The sequence below is a fragment of the Oncorhynchus tshawytscha genome, linkage group LG02, assembly GCF_018296145.1.
Source record: "Oncorhynchus tshawytscha isolate Ot180627B linkage group LG02, Otsh_v2.0, whole genome shotgun sequence".
Lineage (NCBI taxonomy): Eukaryota > Metazoa > Chordata > Actinopteri > Salmoniformes > Salmonidae > Oncorhynchus > Oncorhynchus tshawytscha.
In genome coordinates this window covers 74295266-74316291 of record NC_056430.1, presented here as the reverse complement: position 1 = coordinate 74316291, position 21026 = coordinate 74295266, and the positions used below count along the sequence as shown (strand labels likewise).

The 21026-nt window shown below is 44.6% G+C and overlaps 1 protein-coding gene across 1 annotated transcript in view; it reads left to right on the top strand.

The window, feature by feature from the left end:
- The window catches only part of crebbpa (CREB binding protein a), a 65702-nt gene that overhangs the window by 31837 nt on the left and 12839 nt on the right, over positions 1-21026 (top strand). Inside the window, exons 5-17 of the mRNA XM_042304625.1 lie at positions 8321-8434; positions 9619-9861; positions 12619-12706; positions 13029-13169; positions 13522-13639; positions 15547-15736; positions 15917-15979; positions 16194-16315; positions 17112-17315; positions 17572-17889; positions 18232-18420; positions 18607-18778; positions 20355-20473. Coding sequence (XP_042160559.1) covers positions 8321-8434; positions 9619-9861; positions 12619-12706; positions 13029-13169; positions 13522-13639; positions 15547-15736; positions 15917-15979; positions 16194-16315; positions 17112-17315; positions 17572-17889; positions 18232-18420; positions 18607-18778; positions 20355-20473 — 2081 coding nt within the window. The remainder of the gene's footprint in view (positions 1-8320; positions 8435-9618; positions 9862-12618; positions 12707-13028; positions 13170-13521; positions 13640-15546; positions 15737-15916; positions 15980-16193; positions 16316-17111; positions 17316-17571; positions 17890-18231; positions 18421-18606; positions 18779-20354; positions 20474-21026) is intronic.

The following is a 21026-nucleotide window of genomic DNA, read 5'->3' as shown; positions in this document are numbered from 1 at the left end:
TCTTCAGAGTAATTGTTCCTTTTTCTCAGATCTAAAGTAAATAGAGTTGTATTTTCTTAGGTGATTCTGGTGCTTGGATTGGCTTGTTTTGAGAATTCACAGAATCTAAGTAAACTGTTGCTAAGCTCTTATTATGAGGGGTTGTGTATTGAATCTGTAAGAAATTCATTTTGAGATATATTTGAGGGTATTATTATTAATGCTCAAACAGTCTTGCCATGTTGGTGTATTCCTTAATAGTTATGCATTCATACTTCTCTACACCGCTTCGAGCAATTTATTCACTTAGCTGTCACTTTCATGTATACTTGCCTTTAGTTCTAGACTCCCTCTTTTCCTACCCCAGGGCTTGCCCAGGGCTATCCCAGGGCTAGTGGCAGCAGCAGGCACATCAGTCGGGGTCATCTTCAGTTGGGCGAAAACGTTTTAAAACATTCTGAAATGCGGAGGTTCTACTTGAATTTCTCCAATAATAATTGCCAGATTCTAGTTTACCGTTGCAAAATGTTTTGCTATTGTGTGCCCTACTGACAGGATCCAGGGCTCTCTGTTAGTCAATTTGGGTTCTCTGCTCTGGAGAATAGAGGGAACCCAATATGTCTGCTACAAATCCAGGAGAAACATGTTTTGTTGTTTCTTGTTCTCTCCCTAATGAGGCCAATGACTAGGTGCTGAATTTGCCCAATTATTTTTTTCTTCTGTTGAACAGGGCCCTGGGACTCTCTATTAGCCAGTTAGCCAACACTGCCAGGAGAAACCCAATCTGGCAGGTACAGATTCCAGAACCAAAAAAAACACTTTGTTTTGGTTGTAGTTCTCTTCTTCTGCCTCCCAAGGCCATATGTAGTAGACTCTTCCCAGTCTGAATTATCCCTGTGAGAAGCCTGGTATGATAACCAGGCCTTTGGGGAGTCTCTGGTTTCTCCTCAATTTCTTGTTCTCCCTCGGTGTTATAACAAGCCAAGACTTATTGTTTAAGGCCTTGCTGCTTTCTGTGTTGCTTTGGAAGGCCTGGATGCTGTTGGCACGAATACACTCTTGCTCTCTTAAAGTGCATTTTGTACTCATGTCAGAGATATTATAGGCTCCTCTTCCTGGTCAATGTAGAATATGAAAATCTGGGGTTATATAAATATTGGCTGTTGCTTTTTGTTTTGAGAGCCAGTGTTGGTTGTCTAACTTTGTTCTGTAGTTGCTCACTGAACACACAGATGGTGCCTTACTGTGTGGCCTCCGGGTTGCGAGCTCGAACCCAACTCGGCTAATTTGGGATTATTTTGGCATTTATTTGTACTTTATTTTCACAATGTATCCGCTATCAGTTCTTAAAACCGACAATAACTTTTGAACATCAGATCGTCAGTTACTTAGGCCAAATCCAGCTTCAACTTCGACTAATCTGCCCTGGACTCTCTGTAATTCCGACCCAATTTTCGGGGTATCCAAGTGAAAACGCCGGCGTTCGAGACGAGAGGGGGAGTATTTGCGCGATTAAGGCAAAGGGAAAACTGGCCCCCTCTTCCCTCCATTCTACTGGCCACTTGATAATAAGATTGATGATTGACGACCGCAATCATCAATCTCTGCTGTTATCGTGACTGTTGTATACATTCCACCTCAGAACAAGAAAAATAACACGCTGGAACTTAATAAACTATGCGAGGCTATAAACAAGCAGGAAAACTTGCACCCAGAGGCTGCTTTCCTTGTTTCCGGCGCTTTTTATCTTTTAGTTTGCGTCATTAACCTCTACAGGATCGGTGTCCTGACAATAGTTCCTCAACGTAGCCTATTTGAAAAATCTTTCCAGCTCTCTTCCTTTCGATAACCACTCCGAATGAAATGGGGGAAAAATGTCATGCTCTGATCCGGTAGAAAATCCATACCTGATTTACTTCTTATCTCTTGCACAAACAGCCTACAGCTGTGTCTGTCCGGAGTTCACTGGGACGGAAACTCTGAGGGCCCAGAGTATTTTATGCAAGTTTGCTATCACAAGCTTCTTCCGGAACAAGTTAATAGTTGATAGCTTGTCTGCAAGGAACTTCAAACATTGTATGCGTAGCCAATGTGTTTTTTTAGGATATGGGTTTTTATCATGATATTTTCTACCTCCGCGCTGCAATGATTTTATTTGTTGGCTTTTTATGTAGGCTATTTTGACATTCTCATGTGGAAAAGCCTACGTAGGACACAACGAAAAGACAATTGCAACAACGTATAGCTGAACACCACAGCTCAATCAGGTGTAAGAACATTGACTATCCAGTAGCAGCTCACTTTGTTGAAGCTAACCATCCAATCTGCTCCCTCAAATACACAGGCATTGGAGCATGTTGCTCTACCAAGGAGGGGAGGTAACATGGAGATCCTACTACTACTAAGGGAGGCTTACTGGATATCCTGTCTAAAAATGTTGGCCCCCTAGTGGTCTGAATATTTACTTTGCTCTCAGACCCATCTTATGAAGTTTTTTATGAATTGATATATTCTTTCTACAACTTATTAGCATACGCCTAATATGTTCCCCCTGTTGATGCTTATTATGCATTAAGGTTGAACCAAAAGACTACATGTAACAAATATAAATTAAATAGGAAACCATTAAATATGTGACATTGAATTAAACAATAATGCCTGTTGATGCTAATATTATGGACAATATTCAATTGCTTGCTAATGATAACAATAGCCTAATATTTAATATGCCATAAACTATTGATTTTTAAGTTTCACTCAATTAATTCTAATTAACTCTAATAATTGACTCAACCCTCACACCCCCCTGTGATTGGTTGCACTAATTGCACTGTTTGTCTACATAACCTGGTTCAAGTATTCATGACATTACCCTGAAGGCACAGTGAAGCTGAAATGTTGATGATTTAACCTATACATTATATGTAGTGTGCGACTCTATCTTAGTTTATTCGCCTTCAGTCATATTGGCAATGGCAATAGAAGTTACTTTTAGATTTGTATCATTTTAATTTAGATAGAATTATGATTAACCACATGACGTTGATTTAGACATTCGAAAACGTTATAACTGAAATGAAACTGTTCTTAGAAAATGTGCAGATAAAAATCATAACTGACAAGCAGAGCAGTGGAAATGGTACGCTAACTTATCACTCCAAATGGAAAAGGTGGCCGACCTTCGGTGTAGCCTATTACCGGCAACTTTAGGAACGTAATGATAGAATCTGCCAAGGCCACCGGGGGAGGAGGGGGTCAAGAACAGGTTATTTCTTCTGGTTTGGCTATATTATCTCTGGCTCCCTCTTTTTAGTAATTTGTCATTTTTAATCGCAGTGCTTAAAGCACCAGACAAGCTCGGTAGCCAACATATATAGTTGATTTTATTCAAACAGGTTGTGTCTATACAGTGCATTCAGAAAGTATTCAGACCCCTTCATCTTTTCTACATTTTGTTACATTATAGCCTCATTCTAAAATGAATAAAATTAAAACTGATACCTTATTTCCACAAATATTCAGACCCTTTGCTATGAGACTCGAAATTGAGCTCAGGTGCATTCTGTTAACATTGATCATGCTTGATGTTCCTAAAACTTGATTGGAGTCCACTTGTGGCAAATTCAATTGATTGAACACGAGAAAGGCACACCTGTCTATATAAAGGTCCCACAGTTGACAGTGCATGTCAGAGCAAAAACCAAGCCATGAGGTTGAAGGAATTGTCTGTAGAGCTCAGAGACAGGATTGTGTCAAGGCACAGATCTGGGGAAGGGTACCAAAACATTTCTGCACCATTGAAGGTCCCCAAGAACACAGTGGCCTCCATCATTCTTCAATGGAGAAAAACCACCAAGACTCTTCCAAGAGCTGGCTGCCCAGCCAAACTTAGCAATCAGGGGAGAAGTGCCTTGGTCAGGGATGTGACCAAGGACTCAATGCTCACTCTAACAGAGTTCCTCTGTGGTGATGGGAGAACCTTCCAGAAGAACACCCATCTCTGCAGCACTCCACCAATCAGGTCTTTATGGTAGAGTGGTCAGACAGAAGTCACTCATCAGTGAAAGGCACATGACAGCCCGCTTGAAGTTTGCAAAAAGGCACCTGAAGACTCTGGCCATGAGAGCTGTGGGGATGTTTTTCAGCAGCCGGTACTGGGAGACTAGTCAGGATTGAGGGAAAGATGAACAGAGCAAAGTACAAAGAGATCCTTGATGAAACCCTGCTCCAGACCACTCAGGACCTCAGACTGGGGTGAAGGTTCATCTTCCAACAAGACAACAACCATAGGCACACAGCCAAGACAACGCAGGAGTGGTTTCGGAACAAGTCTCTGAATGTCCTTGAGTGGCCCAGCCAGAGCCCGGACTTGAACCCGATTGAACATCTCTGGAGAGACCTGAAAATGGCTGTGCAGTGATGCTCCCCATACAACCTGACAGAGCTCGAGGGGATCTGCAGAGAAGAATGGGAGACACTCCCCAAATACAGGTGTGCCAAGCTTGTAGCATCATACCCAAGAAGACAAGGCTTTAATCACTGCCACAGGTGCTTTCACAAGGTGCTCAGTAAAGGGTCTGAATTTTTTCCCCCACCATTTCTAAAAAATCAGTTATTTGTCATTATGAGGTATAGTGTGTAGATTGAGGAAACAATTATATTTGATCATTTTTAAATTAAGGTATTAAAAATGTTAACTCGGCAAATCGGCGCCAAAAAATACAGATTTCCAATTGTTATGAAAACTTGAAATCGGCCCTAATTAATCGGTCAACCTCTAGTGTGTGTGTGTGTGTGTATGTATGTATGTATGTATGTATGTATGTGTGTATTATGTGTATGTATGTATATGTATTATGTATATATGTATGTATTATGTATATATGTATTATGTATTATATATATGTATATGTGTATATATGTATTATGTGTATATATATATATATTATGTATATATGTATTATGTATATATATATATGTATTATGTGTATATATATATATATGTATTATGTATATATATATATGTATTATGTGTATATATGTATTATGTATATATATATATGTATTATGTGTATATATATATATGTATTATGTGTATATATATATATGTATTATGTGTATATATATATATATGTATTATGTGTATATATATATGTATGTATATATATATGTATATATATATATATGTATTATGTATATATATGTATTATGTATATATATATGTATATATATATATGTATTATGTGTATATATATATATGTATTATGTATATATATGTATGTATTATGTATATATATGTATGTATTATGTATATATGTATGTATTATGTGTATATATATGTATGTATTATGTATATATATGTATGTATTATGTATATATATGTATGTATTATGTATATATATGTATGTATTATGTATATATATGTATTATATATATATATATATGTATTATATATATATATGTATGTATCTTGTGATCGTACATGGAAACAGTGCCCCCCCCCAAAAAAAAATCATAACATGAGTCAACCCAGATAGTCCGTGTAGCCATTTTGTTAGCTATTTAGAAGCTGTTCAGGAGCCTGTTGGTGTCAGACCTGATGCACCAGTACCGTAAACAAAGAGAACAGTCTAAGGCTTGTGTGGTTGGAATCTAGGGCTGTTGCCGACAAAAAAAAAACATTGGTTGACCAAGAGTCATCTGTTCTTCATTTGTTGACATTTTTAAACACGTATTTATCCATATATATTGTGTTCAGAAGTTACAGCCTTATTTTAACTAGGCAAGTCAGTTAAGAACACATTCTTATTTTCAATGACGGCTTAGGAACGGTGGGTTAACTGCTTTGTTCAGGGGCAGAACGGCAGATTTTCACCTTGTCAGCTCGGGGGATCCAATCTTGCAACCTTACAGTTGACTAGTCTAACGCAATAACGACCTGCCTCTCTCTCTTGTTGCACTCCACAAGGAGACTGCCTGTTATGCGATTGCATTAAGCCAAGGTAAGTTGCTAGCTAGCATTAAACGTATCTTATAAAAGAACGATCAATCATAATCACTTACTACACATGGTTGATGATATTACTAGATATTATCTAGCGTGTCCTGCGTTGCATATAATCTGACTGAGCATACAAGTATCTAAGTATCTGACTGAGCGATGGTAGGCAGAAGCAAACATTCATTCAAACAGCACTTTCGTGCGTTGCCTGCAGCTCTTCGTTGTGCGTCAAGCATTGCGCTGTTTATGACTTCAAGCCTATCAACTCCCGAGATGAGGCTGGTGTAACCGAAGTGAAATGGCTAGCTAGTTAGCACGTGCTAATAGCGTTTCAAACGTCACTCGCTCTGAGCCTTCTAGTAGTTTTTCCCCTTGCTCTGCATGGGTAATGCTGCTTCGATGGTGGCTGTTGTCGTTGTGTTGCTGGTTCGAGCCCAGGGAGGAGCGAGGAGAGGGACGGAAGCTATACTGTTTCACTGGCAATACTAAAGTGGCTATAAGAACATCCAATAGTCAAAGGTATATGGAATACAAATGGTATAGAGGGAAATAGTCCTATAATTCCTATAACTACAACCTAAAACTTCTTACCGGGGAATATTGAAGATTCGTGTTAAAAGGAACCACCAGCTTTCATATGTTCTCATGTTCTGAGCAAGGAACTGAAACCTTAGCTTTTACATAGCACATATTGCACTTTTACTCTCTTCTCCAACACTTTGTTTTTGCATAATTTAAACCGAATTGAACATGTTTCATTATTTAATTGAGGCTAAATTGATTTTATTGATGTGTTATATTAAGTAAAAGTAAGTCTTAATTCAGTATTGTTGTAATTGTCATTATTACAAATACATTTTGTAATGTATAATCATCATATATGCTGCTGCTACTCTGTCATTTATCCTGATGCCTAGTGACCTCTATCTGCTGCTATGACTCCAGAATCCCTGCACATTGAAAATATAATATTCAAACTGACCCTGTATATATCTTACTTACACTACACGGTCAAAGGTATGTGGACATCCCTTCATATTAGCAGATTCTGCAGATGTATAAAACTCAGCACACAGTCATGCGATCTTCATAGACTAACATTGGCAGTGTAATGGCCCTTACTGAAGAGCTCAGTGTCATTCAATGTGGCACCGTCATAGGGTGCCACCTTTCCAACAAGTCAGTTCGTCTAATTTCTGCCCTGCTAGAGTTGCCCCGGTCAACTGTAAGTGCTGTGAAGTGGAAACGTCTAGGAGCAACAGCGGCTTAGCGTTAGTGGTAGGCCACAGAACGGGACCGCCAAGTGCTGAAACGTGTAGCGTGTAAAAATGCGGTCCTTGCAACACAGAATTCCAAACTGCCTCTGCAAGCAACGTCCGCACAAGAACTCATCGGGAGCTTCATGAAATGGGTTTCCATTGCCGAGCAGCTGCACACAAGCCTTGGATCACCATGCCCAATACCATGTGTTGGCTGAAGTGGTATAAAGCTTGCCACCATTGTACTCTGGAGCAGTGGAAACGCGTTCTCTGGAGTGATGAATCATGCCTCACCATCTGGCAGTCCGACAGACAAATCTGGGTTTGTTGAATGCCAGGAGAACGCTACCGGCCAGAATGCATAGAGCCAACTAAAGTTTGGTAGAGGAGGAATAAATGTTCTGGGGCTTTTTTTTTTTATTGTTCGGTCTAGGCCCCTTAGTTGCAGTGAAGGGAAATCTTAACGCTACAGCATACAATGACATTCTAGACGATTCTGTGCTTCCAACTTTTTGGCAATAGTTTGGGGAAGGCTTTTCCCTGTTTCAGCATGACATTGTCCCTGTGCACAAAGCGAGGTCCATACAGAAATGGTTTGTTGAGTTCGGTGTGGAAGAACTTGACTAGCCTGCACAGAGCCCTGACCTCAACCCCACCGAACACCTTTGGGATGAATTGGAAAGCCGACTGCAAGCCTGGCCAAATCGCCCAAAATCAGTGCCTGACCTCACTAATGCTGTTGCGGATGAATTCAGTCCCCGCTGCAGTGTTCGAACATCTTCTGGGGAGGCTTTCCACTATAGTGGAGGCTGTTATAGCAGCAAAGGGGGAACCTACTCCATATTAATGCCCATGATTTTGGAATAAGATGTTCGAAGAGCAAGTGTCTACATACTTTTGGTAATGTAGCGTACTTCTCATGTGTTTATTTCATTTTGTTCTACCTTGTTATTTTTTAGTATTACATTGATATTGATTAGTGCAAGAAAGGCTTTTCACTGTACTTGTGCACGTGACATTAAACCTGTGTTACAGGTGGTGTAACGCTGTGTTCCCTCTGCTCTTCCTTTCCCCTCTGTAGTGGCTCACTGTGCGTCATCCAGACAGATCATCTCACACTGGAAGAACTGTACGCGGCACGACTGTCCTGTCTGCCTGCCGCTAAAGAACGCCAGTGACAAGAAGAACCAGCAACGTGAGTAGTACCCACACACACTGATCTAGGATCAGTTTACTGACTCCCCATATATTAACCATTAGGGTGAAAACCCAAAACTGAACTTCGATCAGTGACTAGAGACCACCTCATCCTTCTCAATGAGAACCTCTAGCCTGGTCTTAGATATGTTTGTGCTGTCTTGCCAATGACCGTAGATCTAGGCAAGATGGCACAATCAGAACTGGGACCAGGCTAGCGTTCCACAGGGCTGGCTATGAACAGCTCGATGAGCAAGAGTGGACTCCTGCTGGGCTTGTAATCCGAGACGCAGGAGGGAGAGGAGGGGGATGGAGGGTGTGTGGCTGTCCTGCTGAGCGATTGGCTGGTGGGCTGATGATTCATTTAACCCCCCAGATGACTGCCTGCCTCCATGGATGCTTTTTTTCTTTCTCCTTTCTTGTTCTCTCGCTCTGCTAATTGCGCTCCCTCTCTCTCCTTCTCTTTGCCTTACTCTGCTTTCTTGTTATTTCACTCTGCTAATTGCTCTCCCTCTCTCTGCCTTACTCTGCTTTCTTGTTTTTTTCCCTTTGCTCTTTTACTCCTTCTTTCTCTCTCGTTCTCTGCTTGCTCATTCTCTCTCCCTCTGCTCAGCTTCTTTCATCACTCTGTTCTTCAGAGAGTTTGTTTCTCTCTGCCTGATTCACATGCTGGAAAGCACAATGGCACCACTGACTTTACTCCTGCCAGTGTAAATAGCAAGCAACGTTTTGTTCTCCTCTGATTTTTCTTTTTGTCTTATGATGTGTCCCAAATTGCACCCTATTCCCTACATACACCATGGCCCATAGTGCACTATAGGGAATAGGGTCCCATTTGGGATGCAGACTTAGAGTAGTATGTTGGCTGAACTCTATTTAATATGCAGATTTTACACATGTAATACCCCCTGAAGGAATTTCTACAGCTCTTGTGTGTCATAATGTGGTTAAACCACTAAGATTAGAACCATATCTGCTGTTTCACACGGCTAGTTCCAAGAATAAATATCAATCAGGTTATGAAAGCTTTGTGTGTGTGTGTGTGTGTATACATGAATGTGTGCCTACATGACTGTGTATATTTGTTTGATTACATTGTATAGGACTATAGCTAACAGCATATGTTTATCATAGTCAAATCAATCAATCAATGTTAACTAGAATCTCTCTTCCCCCCTCCAGCCTTGCTGAGTTCCCCCAACGCTGCCCTCCAGAACTCCCTGGCCTCTGTGGTCTCTGGCCCTCCCAGCTCTCCCTCCCTCAACACCCCCACCCCCATCGACCCCTCCTCCATGCAGAGGGCCTATGCTGCCCTGGGCCTGCCGTACAGCAACCAGACCCCCACCCCCGGTCAGACCCCCCCAGAGGGACAGCATGCTACCCAGGGGCAGCATCCACAGCTGATGAGACCCATCAATGCACTAAGTAAAGAGTGGTTTTGTATAGCAGGGCTGTGTTCATTAGGTCACTCCACAGAAGACATTTTGGAAATGTTTTGGAATGGAACATGGGAATTCGTGTTTCTTATTGGACCAGTTCAGGTTTGAGTTTATTTTTATTTTTACAGGGACAGTGGACATTAATCAATGTTGCATTAAAAGTGCCGGTTTCAGCCAGCCGGCTAATTTTCAACCGCAGTCCCTGGGCAGGTTATTAAAAACAATTACAATATAGACGAGCAGTGAGCACACGCAGAGCAACATAGGACAAGCAAGACGTAGCATACAGACAGAGCAACATAGGACAAGCAAGACGTAGCATATAGACAGAGCAACATAGGACAAGCAAGGCGTAGCATATAGACAGAGCAACATAGGACAAGCAAGACGTAGCATATAGACGGACAGAGCAACATAGGACAAGCAAGACGTATAGAGCAACATAGACAAGCAAGACGTAGCATAGGACAAGCAAGCAAGACGTAGCATATAGACAGAGCAACATAGGACAAGCAAGACAAGCAAGGACAGAGCAACATAGGACAAGCAAGGCGTACAGAGCAACATAGGACAAGCAAGACGTAGCATACGGACAGAGCAACATAGGACAAGCAAGCAACGGACAAGCAAGACGTAGCATATGGACAGAGCAACAAGCATAGGACAAGCAAGAGACGTAGCATACGGACAGAGCAACATAGGACAAGCAAGACGTAGCATACGGACAGAGCAACATAGGACAAGCAAGACGGACAGAGCAACATAGGACAAGCAAGACGTAGCATGGGACAGAGCAACATAGGACAAGCAAGACGTAGCATACGGACAGAGCAACATAGGACAAGCAAGACGTAGCATGGGACAGAGCAACATAGGACAAGCAAGACGTAGCATACGGACAGAGCAACATAGGACAAGCAAGCGTAGCATAGGACAGAGCAACATAGGACAAGCAAGACGTAGCATACGGACAGAGCAACATAGGACAAGCAAGACGGACAGAGCAACATAGGACAAGCATATACGGACAGAGGACAACATAGGACAGAGCAACATAGGACAAGCAAGACGTAGCATACGGACAGAGCAACATAGGACAAGCAAGACGTATACGGACAGAGCAACATAGGACAAGCAAGACGTAGCATACGGACAGAGCAACATAGGACAAGCAAGACGTAGCATACGGACAGAGCAACATAGGACAAGCAAGACGTAGCATGCGGACAGAGCAACATAGGACAAGCAAGACGTAGCATACGGACAGAGCAGCAAGACAAGTTCATAAAAGCAACAAAGTGTTTCCACACCTCACAAGCTACAGACAACATGGAAAGTGACAATACACATCTAGGGATTATGATCACAAATCTGATTGACCTTTAGCCATGTATTCATACATTTTGTGAAAGTGTGATAGGTGGTGCAGTTATGTGTGTCTGATGGCAGTGTATTCCAGACATGGGAAGCTCTCACAGAGAAAGCGGATTTACTAAAGTTGGTTTTCCTTAAGGGAACTATACAGTCACCTCTCATGGCAGACCTTGTGGATCTGCTGCCATATGTTTGGGTTTTCTGTTTAACAAAAATACTGAGTGGAGGGGGAGCCAGGCCATTTAGGATCTTGAATACAAGACATGCGTCGGTGTATTGCACAAGATTTTCCCAACTCAGGAGCTCATGCTTTCTGAGGATGTAACAGTGATGATGGCTATTGGGCTTCCTATCAAGCACTTTGAGAGCCTGTTTGTAGACAGACTGAATAGGTTTTAATGTTGTACAGCAAGCTTGGGCCCAACTAGTCAAGCAGTATGTTAAGTGGGGGAGTATCGTAGATTTGAAGTACAGTTTTGCTACCTCTGTAGCCAAACAATTTCGTATTTGGTTATCTGAATGACCTTTTTCACATGCTTTTTAAAAGAGAGGTTGGAATCAAGTATGATGCCACGGTACTTAAAATCAGATACCACCTGGAGCTTCTCCCCTGACACATAGACATCTGGTTCAGTAGCATCTGTTGCCCTCTTTGTGAAGAACATGCAAACAGTTTTTTTCACATTGAGATGCAAACACTGAGTCACTTTGTAACCTGGACCATTACAGTAGTGAGTACTTGTGCAGCTTGTTGTTTGCTCTTTGCATGCACATGTATCATCTGCATACATTTGAACTTCAGACCCAGTACAGACAGAAGGCAGATCATTAATGTACAGGCTGAACATGAGGGGCCCCAGTATTGACCCTTGGGGCATGCCCACATCATAGCTAAGAGTGGGCGACAGCTCATCGCTCACTCTGACACACTGAGTTCTGCCTTCAAGGTATGATTTCATCCATCTCAAGGCATTGGGGGAAAAGTTGAACTTGGACAATTTTGTAATGAGAATCACAAAATCTCAGTAATCAAAAGCCTTCCTTAGGTCCAGAAACACAGCCCCAAGGTGGTCCCTCCATGTTTCAATCAATTTTCTGTTTGCTGCCTAATGAGCACGATCCCAGGTGTGGGAGAAGTGTTTGATTAAGAGACCATAGTTTAGTCAGTCTCCATTGGGCCTTGCTCAACAGGTTTTATTGTTTAGTTAACCGTCTCGTAACAGTTTCTACTTAATTTAACTGCGTAAACATTAAAGCGTGTGTGTGCTTCTGTCTTGTCTGACGAGACGTGTGTGTGTGTATAATACAATCTTAACTTGCGTCTAGACACACATACAGATTCTAACTTGCTGTGTCTCTCTTTCTCCAGGTAACCAGATGGCTCTGGGGGGCGGGGTGATGGGCGTGGCCTCGTCAGATCAGACCAATCTGCACTCGGACTCTCTCAACGCCAACAAGTGAGTCTCGGCAAACATACATCATGTCTAGGAGCTGTGCCAAGGAATTGAATTATTGATCAAGTAGTTATTCAAAAAAACTGTTGCTTTAGCTGAGAAATAGATCGTGACTGAAACATGAAAGTAGGCGTACAGCACGATCATGGATAATAAGTGAGTACATTTAGCTGTATTGAAGATTCTCTCGCACAGTTTTCCATATGAATTGACTTGTTGACACAGCACCAGACTTAATTGAATTGGAAGTCCTCATGAGCTTTTGTTCAGGTCTATGTAAGATGTTTTCCCTTGTCCTAATCTCCCCCTCTCCTCCCCCTGTCAGTCAGCTGCTGTCCGACGGGTCAGTTGTTGGCTCCATGGGGGGTAGCCTGCCCACCGCCGCCCCCCTCTCTGCATCAGGAGTCAGGAAGACCTGGCATGAACACGTCACTCAGGACCTCCGCAACCACCTCGTCCACAAACTGTACGTCCAGATGGCTCCAGTGGGAAAACGGCCATTGAAAACTGTTAAAATACTCTTATCTCAATGGAATAGTAAACACAAGTCTCTCAGAGCCGTGGTTCAGTTCCAAAGCAGTGGTTTTGTATTGGGACTCACCGGGAGCCTTTAGATTTATTGTCACCCACCACACAAACAACTTCCTAGTCACAACCACCCACATCCACTTATATCAGAAGCTCTTTAATGAGAAAGTCATGGTCTTAAGGTGACATAAGCAGTGAATCACTTGAAAAGAGACTCAAGAGTCCTTCCCATGTTCATTAGTTTGTTTATTCAATGCCTCTGCTCTCTCCCTCTACTTCTCTCTGTCCAGAGTACAAGCCATTTTCCCCACCCCAGATCCGGCAGCTCTAAAGGATAGGCGGATGGAGAACCTGGTGGCATACGCTAGGAAGGTCGAGGGGGACATGTACGAGTCTGCCAACAGCAGGGTACGACACACACACACACACACACACAACAAAAGCTAGGAAGGTGGAGGGGTACAGTGCATTCGGAAAGTATTCGGACCCCTTGACTTTTTCCACATTTTGTTACGTTACAGCCTTATTCTAAAATGGATTAAGTTGTTTTTTTCCTTATCGATCTACACACAATAGCCCATAATTACAAAGCAAAAACAGATTTTTAGAAATGTTTGCAAATGTATTAAAAATTGAAAATAAACACATTTACATAAGTATTCAGACCCTTTACTCAGTACTTTGTTGAAGCACCTTTGACAGCGATTACAGCCTTGTCTTCTTGGGTATGATGCTACAGGCTTGGCAAACCTATATTTGGAGTTTCTCAACTTTTTTTACTGCAGAGCCACTTGAGCTCTGTCAGGTTGGATGGGGAGCGATGCTGCACAGCCATTTTCAGGTCTCCAGAGATATTAGATCAGGTTCAAGTCTGGGCTCTGGTTGGGCCACTCAAGGGCATTCAGAGACTTGTCCCGTAGCCAGTCATGCATTGTCTTGGCTGTTTGCTTAGGGTTGTTGTCCTGTTGGAAGGTGAACCTTCACCCCAGTCTGAGGTCCTGAGTGCTCTGGAGTAGGTTTTCATCAATGATCTTTTTATACTTTGCTCTGTTCATCTTTGCCTCGATCCTGACTAGTCTCCCAGTCCCTGCTGCTTAACATCCCCACAGCATTATCCTGCCACCACCATGCTTCACCGTAGGGATGGTGCCAGGTTTCCTCTGGGTTTGACGCTTGGAATTCAGGCCAAAGAGACTCTTGTTTTTCAGTCCTTTAGGTGCCTTTTAGTAAACTCCAAGCGGGCTGTCATGTGCCTTTTACTGATGAGTGGCTTTCATCTGGCCACAACCATGAAGGCCTGATTGGTGGAGTGCTACAGAGATGGTTGTCCTTCTGGAAGGTTCTCCTATCTCCACAGAGGAACTCTGGACACCTCTGTCAGTGACCATTGGGTTCTTGGTAACCTCCCTGGCCATGGCCCTACTCCCACAATTGCCCAGTTTTGCCTAGCAGCCAGCTCTAGCAAGAGTCTTGGTGGTTCCAAACTTCTTTCATTTAAGAATGATGGAGGCCACTGTGTTCTTGGGGACCTTCAATGCTGCAGATATGTTTTGGTACCCTTCCCCAGATCTGTGCCGCGACACAATCTTGTCTCGGAGCTCTACAGACAATTCCTTCGACCTTATGGCTTGGTGTTTGCTCTGACATGCACTGTCAAATATGGGACCTTATATAGACAGGTGTGTGCCTTTCCAAATAATATTCAATCAATTGAATTTACCACAGGTGGATTCCAAGTTGTAGAAACATCTCCAGGATGATCAATGTTAACAGGATGCAAGTGAGCTCTATTTCGAGTCTCATATCAAATGGTCTGAATACTTATGTAAATAAGGAATTTCTGTAAAAAGAATATACATTTGCAAAAATGTATAAACCTGTTTTCGATTTGTCATTCTGGGGTATTGGGTGTAGATTGAGGGAAAAAATATAATCACAGGGTCTGAATACTTTCTGAATGCACTGTACAAGTTTGGCAACGTTAGGGTACGACGCACGCGCTAGGAAGGTGGAGGGGGACATGTACGAGTTTGCCAACATTAGGGTACGACGTGCGCGCTGGGGGGGGTGGATGGAGGTGGAAATGTATGAGTCTGCCATCAGCAGGTTCCACAGCTCACATAGTTCTGTGTCCTGCTTTTATCTGTTCTATCAGTTTGCGCGCTTACCAACACTTGAGCACTGAAGTTGATGAGCCATAATGGTGGTAAACTAGTTTTTATGCAGTCTAATAGTTTGTAGTTTTTAGACTGCTAGATTGTTTTGAACTACATTACCCAACCATTTTATTCATTCATTTGTTGTCTCCCCTGCAGGATGAATACTACCACTTTCTGGCAGAGAAGATCTATAAAATCCAGAAGGAGCTGGAGGAGAAGAGGAGGTCTCGGCTCCAGAAACAGATCATCAACCAGGGGCCTCTGACAGCTGCAGGAGCCCAACAGCAGCCTGGAGGTCTCCCGCAGCCCAACACCCTGGGCCCTGGGCAGTCTGTTAGGCCACAGAGTGAGTACCAAGCCATGATCCTAAACCCTAACACTCTGGAGGTGGTAGTGGTGGGTGGTCCAAAGCCAGGGCTTTTCTGGAACTGTTTGGGGTGGTTGCTTTTCTGCCATTTTTGTTTGCTGCTCTTCTCCAACCCTTACCTTATCCTGCTGTCTTTCTCTCCTTCCTCCTCTTCCTCAGATGGACCTGTGTCTATGCCCAATGTGCCAAATCAGATCATGAATCGCATGCAAATTGTTCAAGGTACAAACCCCACCCTAGGTTTTCTTACCTAAGGCAATTTGTGTGTGTGGTGTGAATCTGCGTATTCGTGTTGATCAATTTGATGTATGCGCTTAGCATCTCTCTACAGGTGTGTTGTGCGTCATGTCCTTTGTGCATGGTGCGTGGTGAGGGTGCGTGGTAAGGGTGCGTGTGCGCGTCTTGCCTGACATTGTACTCCACCTCTTCTCTGCAGGGCTCAATCAGTTCAGCCCCATGGCCTTGCCCAACATCCAGATGTCCCAGCAGCCTCTAGGCCCCCGTGCCGTCTCCCCCATGAACCACCCCACACAGATCAACATGGGCTCCGTTCCCTCCGTGAGTACCACACACACACTAGGATATACAAGGGTGTCCTGTCAACACCTCCCATAGTGCTCTAATTTTGCCCAGAGCCCTATGTAGGGAATAGGGTGCCATTTGAGACACAGGACATCATGTTCTCTCCAGCCATGACTCACCGCATGTTGGAGAGTATTTTTAGTGGCCAAGAGAGAAGTGTCAGTCAGTCAGGTTGAAATGATGCAGCAGCACCACCACTCTGAAGTACAGCACTGCTGGCATGGTTTACTGTTGTACCAAGACTGACTGAGAGAGAGAAGAATGGAGAGAACAAGGGATGTGAGAGAGAGTTTGTCCTCCCAGCATTCCCTCTTAACGCTCAGCAGCATCACGGCGACAGTTCTTTAGTAAAAACCGAAGCGTGGGATGCGGGAGTAACAGGGGTCACGTTTCAGCACACAACGCACCATTTATTTTAGTTTTCCTAGCGATTTGAGTCAGAGCGCCGCTTGCTTACTGATGACGCCGCCTTGTCGAGAGCTCTCATAGTGATAATTGATGACCTCTCCCGTTATAGACAACCCCTCTGTTGGTGCTGTCTGGAAGAGACTGCACAGTGACTAATTGAAATGGCAAACTGGTTGTATTCTGATTTTAAATTGGTATTCACATAGGCTTGAAGGGATATATTGAAATGATGCTGTATTTTAGGGGCCCCAAACTATAGCATTGAGGCTGCCATACTCCTCTTTACGCTTCATTGTGTTTGTGTATATCTAGGATTTGATTGATTGGTTCTCCTATTACCACGGTAACACTCTCTCCTCCTCAGATGGGTCTGTCTCCCTCGCGGATGCCACAGGCCCAGGGCATGCTGGGAGCCCACGGCGGCGGCGGCAGCATGGTGGGCCAGACGGCCAATCAAAATAGTCAATTCCATCCTCCCCAGACCCCATTTCCCCCCTCTGCCTCCGGCGCCATGAATGCTAACAACCTGGGTCTAGGCCAGCCCCCAGCACAGGCTGCTGTCACACAGGTGAGAGATAAAGGGAGGGAGGTTTGGATAGATGGTGGGAGGGAAGGCCTGGGTTACTGTCACAAGGGTGAGAGATGGATGGGGGGGTTCAATTACCCACTAAAATCATTAACCGTCACAACTCACACACTGACTATCATGAGGTTCCCTTCTTAACTCAAGTTCGTGTGTGTTTGGTTTATGTGTATGTAATCGTTGTTCTGTGTCGTCTTCTGTTGTGTGTGTGTGTGTGTGTGCCTCCTCTCTCTCCCTACAGCAGCAGTCGCCGCAGCAGCAGACTGCTAACCTCCCCATGAGTGCACTTGGTCCCCTGGGCCCCCAGCTCCCCTCCCAGCCCCCCCTGCGCGCCACTCCTCCACCCTCTTCCTCCACAGGGGGGCCCACAACTAACCTGCAGCCATCCAGCCGCAGCTCAACCCCCACCCTTTCCACCCCCGGTCCTGGTCCTTCCAACACCCCTCCCCGCCCAAACCTGACCCAGCCTCCTCAACCCCAGCCACATACCCCCCTCCAGCCACAGACTCAGTCCCAACCCCAACCGGAGCTTCCTACAGTGCAGCCCCCGATCACGCCGGTGAGAGCCCTGAGACCGCATGGCATGCCCTTCCACCTCGAACTTCTACCTACGACGACCTTTTTAACCTCTCACCTTCAACCCTTTCTGGTTGACCTTTTGACCTCCGTTGACCATGCCATCTTGTGTTCTAGCTGCATGACAACCATGGAATGTCTCATCTGTCCACCAAACTCACTTGTCTCTCACTCACTGTTTTCACACATTGTGAAGAACTTGCTTTCCACTAACTGCTCATTTGACCCTCTTTTTATTATTCCTCCTTTTTCCCTCTTTCTTTTGCTCACTCCTTTTTTCTCGCTCTTCCTCTCACTCTGGCGTGCGCTCCTCTCTCTCTTTCAGCTTTCTCAGACAGGTGCCAGTCTGGATAGCCGGGTGCCCACCCCAGCTTCTGCCGCCAGCGGCGACTTGCATTCGCACTCCCAGCATGCTTTGCCTGACCTGCCGGCCCAGGAGACCAAGGCCGAGCCGCGGCTTAGGGACCAGCGGGAGTTTGAGTCGGCCAGTGGCAAGACCGAGCCCAAGATGGAGGTGTGTTTTGTTTGTTCATTCATTCAGGCTTAGTTAAGCTGAGCTCCAGAAGTCATGTGGAGTCCATCCATGTCATTAGACAATGTTGAATCATAGAAATAGAAGCTATGAATCACATGTTTTATACTGTAAACAAGGCATTTCCCCTAGCTTTTTTAATTGCCCATCTTTACTTCCTGTTTGCAGACTGAGGAGGACTCTGGTTCACTGTCAGTGAAGGAGGAGCCAGAAGAGAAGCAGGTGCCAATGGAGACTGAGGAAAAGAAGCTGGAGATGAAGACTGAGCCCAAAGAGGAGGAGGAGGGGGGAGGAGCCAATGGCTCAGTGTCCTCATCCCCTTCTCAGTCACGGAGGAAAAGTGAGCTCTCTCTCTCTCTCTCCTCTCCTCTCTCTGCCAAAGCAAGGGAAATGGATAATAAACAATAAAAAGTTCTAAAAGAATAAAGACATTGTCATATTATGTGTATATACAGTGTTGTAACGATGTGCAAATAGTTAAAGTACAAAAGGAAAAATAAATATTGGTTGTATTTACAATGGTGTTTGTTCTTCACTGGTTGAACTTTTCTTGTGGCAACAGGTCACAAAGCTTGCTGCTGTGATGGCACACTGGTATTTCACCCAATAGATATGGGAGTTTATCAAAATTGTATTCTGGTCACCTTCCTCTCTCGCCATTCTCTCTAGCCATCTCTCTTTCTCTAGCAATCTCTCTCTAGCCATCTATTGCAACTTTCTCTAGCCATCTCTCTCTCTAGCCATCTCTTTCTCTAGCCATCTCTTTCTCTAGCCATCTCTTTCTCTAGCCATCTCTCTCTCTAGCCATCTCTCTCTCTAGCCATCTCTCTCTCTAGCCATCTCTCTCTCTAGCCATCTCTCTCTAGCCATCTCTCTCTCTAGCCATCTCTCTCTCTAGCCATCTCTCTCTCTAGCCATCTCTCTCTAGCCATCTCTCTCTAGCCAGCCATCTCTCTCTCTCTCTAGCCAGCCATCTCTCTCTCTCTCTAGCCAGCCATCTCTCTCTCTCTAGCCAGCCATCTCTCTCTCTCTAGCCAGCCATCTCTCTCTCTCTAGCCAGCCATCTCTCTCTCTCTCTAGCCAGCCATCTCTCTCTCTCTCTCTAGCCAGCCATCTCTCTCTCTCTCTCTAGCCATCTCATCTCTCTCTCTCTCTAGCCAGCCATCTCTCTCTCTCTCTCTAGCCAGCCATCTCTCTCTCTCTCTAGCCAGCCATCTCTCTCTCTCTCTAGCCAGCCATCTCTCTCTCTCTCTAGCCAGCCATCTCTCTCTCTCTCTAGCCAGCCATCTCTCTCTCTCTCTAGCCAGCCATCTCTCTCTCTCTCTCCAGCCATCTCTCTCTCTCTAGCCAGCCCTCTCTCTCTCTCTCTAGCCAGCCCTCTCTCTCTCTCTCTCTCTAGCCAGCCATCTCTCTCTCTCTAGCCAGCCATCTCTCTCTCTCTAGCCAGCCATCTCTCTCTCTCTCTAGCCAGCCATCTCTCTCTCTCTCTAGCCAGCCATCTCTCTCTCTCTCTAGCCAGCCATCTCTCTCTCTCTAGCCAGCCATCTCTCTCTCTAGCCAGCCATCTCTCTCTAGCCAGCCATCTCTCTCTCCAGCCATCTCTCTCTAGCCAGCCATCTCTCCTAGCCATCTCTCTCTAGCCAGCCATCTCTCTCTCTAGCCAGCCATCTCTCTCCATCTCTCCCATCTCTCTCTAGCCAGCCATCTCTCTCTCTCTCTAGCCAGCCATCTCTCTCTCTCTCTAGCCAGCCATCTCTCTCTCTCTAGCAATCTCTTGCAACTTTCTCTAGCCAGCCATCTCTCTCTCTAGCAATCTCTCTCCTTCCCTCAAGAAGGGACAGGACAGGGAATTGGTCTAGGATGAAACTTATTAAAAAAACACCTATTAAATCTCTTTCTCTCCATATCTGTTCCAGTCTTTAAGCCAGAGGAGCTGCGCCAGGCTCTCATGCCAACCCTAGAGTCTCTTTACAGACAGGACCCAGAGTCTCTACCCTTCAGACAGCCTGTAGACCCCATGGTACTGGGCATCCCAGTGAGTACACACAGACACGCTACAGACAGGACCCAGAGTGTTTACCCTTCAGACAGCCTGTAGACCCCATGGTACTGGGCATCCCAGTGAGTACACACAGACACGCTACAGACAGGACCCAGAGTGTTTACCCTTCAGACAGCCTGTAGACCCCATGGTACTGGGCATCCCAGTGAGTACACACAGACACGCTACAGACAGGACCCAGAGTGTTTACCCTTCAGACAGCCTGTAGACCCCATGGTACTGGGCATCCCAGTGAGTACACATGTAGCTACCCTGTGTCTGCCCCTCCTGTTTGTTGTGATGTTGAGTTTGCCAACTGTCAGCTGTACGTAAACACACAGTCCACTCCGTGTGTTGTGGAAAGGTAAACACTAATTGTGTCAAGCTAACTTTAGCGAACATAAGATGAACATTCAGTGGACTCTAAAGTGCCAGCAGTTCACTCACATTTGCTAGTGAAATAAATTAAATGCAAATACGAAAATAACTTACGGGTGTGACATACATTTAATTCTGCATCCCCATTAGTTGTATTTTCCACGTAACA